Raw genomic sequence first — 6,459 nt, forward strand, 5'->3', positions numbered from 1 at the left:
ACTTTGATCAAGAAGTAGAACATTGATCGATGATGAATCAATCACCCACCCATTTTCATATTTAAATTTAGCTTCCTTTAAGTTAAATTAGCAAAGGGATCTAATTGAAAGAGAAGTTTGGGTTAAGCCGAAAAGTTCTCAATGGTTTAATGATATTTTTAATCAAATGGAAGAATGTGAATTTAAAGAACATTTTTGAGTAAATCGTAACACATTTAATTTACTAGTTAATGAATTGCATCCACATTAAAGCAAAACTACCACAACTATGCGTGAACCTATTTCAGTAGTAAACGTGTTGTAGTTGCATTACATTATCTAGCTTCATGTGAAGAGTAATTAGATTTTAAATATTTTTAATTAGATTTTAAATACAAAAACTTTTTGTATAAAATGGTGCACTTTCGACTTTAATAACTAATTTCATTAGTTTACAAGTGGAATTCAACTTGACACAAATTGTCCATATTGAAAAGAAATATTCCTGCCTCATTTCAACGATTAAAAATGTCACCAAGAAAAAACAAAATCTGGAGATATTTTCAAAAAACAAGTGACGGTGCTGAATGCAAGGCGTGCAAAAAGTCTTTGAAAACAAAAGATGGAAACACAAGCGGACTTCATCGTCACCTTGAAAAAAAACACTGCCAAGATTACGTTGAGTATTCTGAAAAAACTGACGACACTCTTCTTCCTCCTCCTAAGAAGAAACAACAAACCATGGTCGAAATGCTTGAAACAAAGTCCAAATATGACAAAGACAATTCCATTCAAAAACAGTTTGACTCTGCAGTGCTGGATTACTTTTGCACTGATCTGGCATCCTTTTCAGCAGTTGAAGGAAGAGGTTTCAAGAAATTGTTTGACATTGCAAACCCTAAACTGAGCCTTCATCACAGAACAACATATTCAAGAAAGCTTTCAATTCGGTCTAGAGAAGTTCAAGCTGGAATGAAGAGCATAACAACGGAGATTACGCCAAATCTAAAAAGTGTTGCACTTACTTCTGACCTTTGGACTTCTAGAGCTCAGGACAGCTACATCTCTTGGATTTGTCATGCTATTGACGAAAATTGGAGACTACATCAATGGACACCCCATGTCCAACAGTTCCCAGGCAGACACACAGGTATCTTAATTGAAGGAAAGCTGGATTCTTTCTTAGAAGAACTAAATTTGCCTGCTGATTTGCCAATGTACTGCATAAACGACCGGGCAAGAAACATGAAACTTGCAGTTAAATTGTCAAAGCGCTTTGACCAATACTTGTGCAACAATCATATTTTGCAATGAGCAGTTCGAGACTCATTTGGAATGACTGCTGGAATGGATGATGCGTTGCACACATGCAAAGATTTGGCTTCTTAACTAACCAGTCAACAGTTGCAGCTGAGTTGCTTGAATCAGAATCAGACGCTCAAGGAATCAATTTTAGACAGTTACGCCAATCTGTTGACACAAGATAGAATAGTGAACTGGATTGCATGGCTTCTGTCCTACATCTAAAGAGTGCAATTATCAGCTTATGTGCAAATGAAGATATTTTTTCTTCAAAGACCATCAGTGCATCACAGTGGAAATCAATCGAGGAAGCAGTAGAATTTTTGGCACCACTTAAAGAAGCTACAGAAACGTGGTCGGCTGAGTCTATTCCAACAATTAACACCGTCGCCGATTCTCTTTATTTAATCCATGACAAAATTGATCAATTTATTGAGACGGATGGAAAAAATGGCTAAGGTGTCTTGTATGCAAAACACTTGAAAAGCTGAATTGAGAAAAGATTTCCTCTTTGTCACACTGGAAACTTATTGAGTGCTGCAGCAAACTACTTAAATCCTGCTTTAAAGGAACTTCACTTAAAGCTCTTCAAAAAATTTCAAAAAAAGAATGGTTAGCCTCACAGGTTAAGGATAATGTTGAGTGCCAACCTGTTGCCAGAGTCCTTTCAACAGATTTGTCCCCTAATTCAAAACTGAAGCGCAAGTTAAACGTCAGGCTTGAAACACAAGAGCCAACATCTGAACTGAATCCTATTTTGTGCGAAATGTGCTAGTATGAATATCTCCCTGATTCCAAAAAAGACTTTTCGATTCTTGATTGGTGGAAATTGAATTCAAATACATTGCCAGAACTCTCTTCATTAGCTAGCAAAATTTATTCCAGCAAGTTCAACTAAATCAAAGAGAGTTTTTAGCTCAGGTGGAAATTTCGTACACAACTTACACCCAGAAAAAGTAGAACAAATCATCTTAATCAGAGAAAACATTGTCTTGTTGGAAAAGTTTGGCAAAAAAATTCTGAATTAATATTTGAAAAAGTTGTTTACATTTGGCAAATGTCATTTGTGTCTATTTATCAAAACCATGTTTACATTTTTTTTTTTACTTGGATTTTAATAAATTTGTTTTCAAAAATTGTTAAATTTCTCATATCGTCTCGTTTCGGTCTCACGAGAAGTACTAACTTCTTGTCTCGTTCTCGTCTCGGTTTGAAAAAACCTAGTCTCGCTCATGGTTAGTTAAAGCTCGATTCCGTGTCATTTGCAAACGTATGGAATGCGACATTAACTTTGCTACAAGAATTGTTAATGCTTGCGCCACTCTTCACAACATTTGTGAATATTGACAAATCTTCACACTCTTCACAACATTTGTGACGACATTATTATAATAGAATGGCTTACGCATAATCATGATGATAATGTGGCTCAACCCAATAGTTTCTACTGCTGGGAACAATGGACCAGGACAAAATGTTCGTGACTCAGTTACTAAATACCTTTATGAAGGGGACAAATAAAGTAATGTTTTTTATTATTTAAGCTTTAGTTGTAATATGGTTATGTATTTATTTGTTTTAAATTAAACTTACTTTACTTGAGTTTATCAAATGTGTCTAAATAAATAAATTTTAAATATGTATGAACACAAAATGAGAATAGTTTTAAACGGTCGTGGATAGCTTATTAATGTATAATATGTTTATTCAGCACTATACCACTGACGGACTACTACTCTGTGTCGTCAAAAGCGACTAAAGGAGATATGACCTATCCATAAAAGCCAAGCTTTATAAGAAACGGGATAACAAAACTCCAACGTCGCCTTTTGTATGGCGGGTATTTTGGGTTGGGTTTCTATTGTCTAAACCTGAGCTAGCTGGGCCCTTAGCGTTATTTGCATTTAGTTTTACCTCTTGTAAAATAATGAATATTAAAAATTAATAAATTATATAAAAAATGTGTATATCCAAAACTACTTGTCACTAATTTTTATTTGAGTTTTACTTACCGTTTGTTTATGTTTTATGCACCGCCAATTTTACATGTGAACGCTACAAGGAACATTATGTAGAACATTTTGTTTCAGGAACATTTTGTTCCAGGAACATTTGTTCCAGAATAATGTTCCGCCAAACATCATTAGTGTGAACATGGTATAACAGTCTTAAGATACTCGTGCACATCTGCAATACAATACTATACTTTTAGTACATAATAGAATACTGGAAAAATGTGGAGAGAGTTTATTTCCAGTTATCTTTTAAAATTCTCTTTTAACTGATTTAAATGTCGATTTTTGAACATGTTCACCGAAGTCTCGTCAATTACTATTTGCGGCAGGGTATTCCACTGCAAAATAACACGGTTCGTGAAAATTTTTCTCTTGGAATGCAATTGAGTACTCTTTGCTGTGCAAGTCTTTGATTATGACCACGCATAATATACTTCGACGACAAAGGATCATTGAATCGTACGTGAAAGCTTGTTTCATCGATTTCACGCATGAGTTTGAACATCAGAATTATATCACCTCTTATTCTTCTTTCTTGAAGTGTAGTAAGACCTAACATGACTCTTTGCTGCTCGGCGGTGCGATGCTTAATCTCAGAAATGGTTTTTGTAGCACGGTTTTGAACTTTTTCTAGCGCTTCTGTGTCTGCCCGTTGGTTAGGCGACAACGCTTAGATAGCGTACTCTAGGTGAGGACGAACATACGTGGTATACAGTTGTTTCCACAGTGAAAAACTACGGGTACAAAAAGTTTTTTTCAGCTTCCCTAAGGAGCATTCTCCGCAGCTGCTGAAACTTGAGCATTAAGTTTAAGATTATCTGAGATATAAACTCCAAGATCTCTCTAAATGAGTTACTTCAATTGCAAGTGTCAGACCGTCTGGTCCAGGCATGAAATTGTCTCGTTTGATACTTTTTTCCCTCGGCCAGTATGCATGACTTTACACTTTTCGGTATTAAATGTCATGAGCCAGCAATGTGACCATTAAATGGCTTTGTCTAAGTCTGCTTGCAAATTCTCCGCGTCCCGGTCAGATTTTATAACGTCGATAATTTAGCTGTTATCAGCGTAGAGTTTAATCTGATGTTCCAATGTGTCTGGAAGATCATTAACGTACAGGACAAACATTAATGGACCCAAGACCGAACCTTGGGGTACGCAGCTAATAACATTTTTCCAATCTGATGTACAATCTCCAATTATGACTCTCTGCTGCTTTCCTGAGAGCCATGCTTTAATCCATGCGTGAAGCTCCTCTTTAATTCCGTAGTTTTGAATTTTGTGGAAAAGTCTACTGTGTGGAAAATTGTGAAGATTACATCAGTAGCGTATCCCTGGCACATAGCTTCTGTTAAAAGATCAAGTGTTTCCTGAAGGTTTGTCAAGCATTACTTTTTGAAAACAAAACCGTGTTGGTTTTTTGATATAAGACCGTTTATAATACACTGGTTTAAAATCTGGTCTCGAACAAAACGCTCCATAACTTTACAAAGAATACTAGTGAGTGATGCTGGTCTGTAATGAGATGCTTTAGTTTAAAGCCCTTCTTAAATATAAATGTTATATTTGAGCGCTTCCAGTCGTCTGGCACCTCACCTTTAGAATGTGAAATCTGAAAAATAAGGATAAGTGGAACGGAAAACGCTACTGCACACATTTTGAGAAGCCTTGGATGGACGCCGTCAATGCCCATTGTCTTGTTTACGTCAAGGTTTTCAAGTTTTTTCTGTACTTCATCACGTGCAATAAACTACGTCGTACATGTCACTTCCATCCTTGGTTTGAAATCTAGCATCGAACCTTTCAGCTCGATTACGAAAACCGATTGAAAGTAGTCATTTAAAATTCTACATATTTTCTCCTTATCAACTGTGCTTTCACCTGTACTGTTCTAAAAAACTCGTATTTTGTGTTTAGCTTTTTTTGTTAATATAGGCGTGAATCAATTTTGAGTTATTCTTTGAAGCTTGAACTATTGTTGATTCGTAATCAAGCACTGCTATTTTAACTTTTTTTATTAAAGGATTTCGTGCGTAAAGCGCCCAGCAACTCGGTACTTTGCCCACAGAGTTCTTTTTTTATTTATTGCCTCTTTAACTGTCTGTGTTACCAATGGGTTAGAAACTTCGACAGAAGGAGTGTTTAGAGTTGGTATATAAAGCTTGCAAGTGTATTCTCTTTTTAGACAAAAAACAAGGTAACATTCGTTTGTTGAGAAGCCACTAAATAAAGTTTTCCAGTCGAGCGATTCAATGTATTTTGATATTTCATTGTACCCTGCTTTATTCCATAAATAGCGCGTCCGCGTCTATTTGTTCGTAATTTGTGTGTGCGAAATTAAAATCACCGTAAACCAGCATCGTTGCGGATCCAATAATGTTTAATACCGCCTTCAATTTAGCTATTGACGCTATTGTCTCAAGGAGCACCGTGTCGTTTAGATCATGGGGTCGGTACAATGATCCAAAAAAAATATTCTCCTTTACCAAAGCAACGGATTGAACTTGTTCAACTTTATTATCAAAGTTATGTATTTATTTTTTATTTCTTTACTCGTAATTTTTCTTTTATTTTTATCTGTATCTCAAATACTGTAATAAGTATTGTAATAAAAAACAAAAATCAGGATGAAATTAAAATGTAGCTTGCAAATTTTTTATTGTTATTCTACCAAACGTTAAACGTAAAAGAAGAGTCGAAAGTCAAATAAATTCAGAACAAAAATAAAATATCTCCACAAACTTTCAACGAATGTCATCAGACGAGTAAATTTAATTTATGTCTTTTGAATTGAAATTTGTTTGTCAAAATTTTGTGAAGTTTTTTAAATACATTAATCTAAATAAGATCAACGTAGTTATTATGATATTTTTTGCCTCCTGTTAAACCAAGGAGGTATAATAGACTGGAGGGAAACGAAGTTAATGAAACGTCATTTCTCAAGGAACAGTCTTAGTACTCGGTGTAGTCAAGGTGGTAGTACCCTTTAAGAGGAAAAAAATTTAAAACTTGATATTTTATAGGAACATTTATGTTTTTCTGAAGTGTTAAATTAAATCATTTCAAAAAATAAAATTCCTCTCCCCCCCCCCCCTGCTCGGTAATTGTGCGCATAAATTAGCAAAATTTAGGCGAAAAAATGGACCTTTTTTTAACAAGAATA

The 6,459-nt window shown here is 35.1% G+C and overlaps 1 protein-coding gene across 1 annotated transcript; it reads left to right on the forward strand.

Annotated features, from left to right (window-relative positions):
- Nucleotides 1–507: 507 nt before the first annotated feature.
- Nucleotides 508–1,293, forward strand: LOC136079355 (E3 SUMO-protein ligase ZBED1-like). The gene has a single exon (XM_065795091.1). The coding sequence runs from the start codon at nt 508–510 to the stop codon at nt 1,291–1,293; it is 786 nt and encodes a 261-aa protein (XP_065651163.1).
- The last annotated feature ends 5,166 nt before the right edge of the window (nt 1,294–6,459 follow it).

This window comes from Hydra vulgaris, chromosome 04 (genome assembly GCF_038396675.1).
Source record: "Hydra vulgaris chromosome 04, alternate assembly HydraT2T_AEP".
Classification (NCBI taxonomy): Eukaryota; Metazoa; Cnidaria; class Hydrozoa; order Anthoathecata; family Hydridae; genus Hydra; species Hydra vulgaris.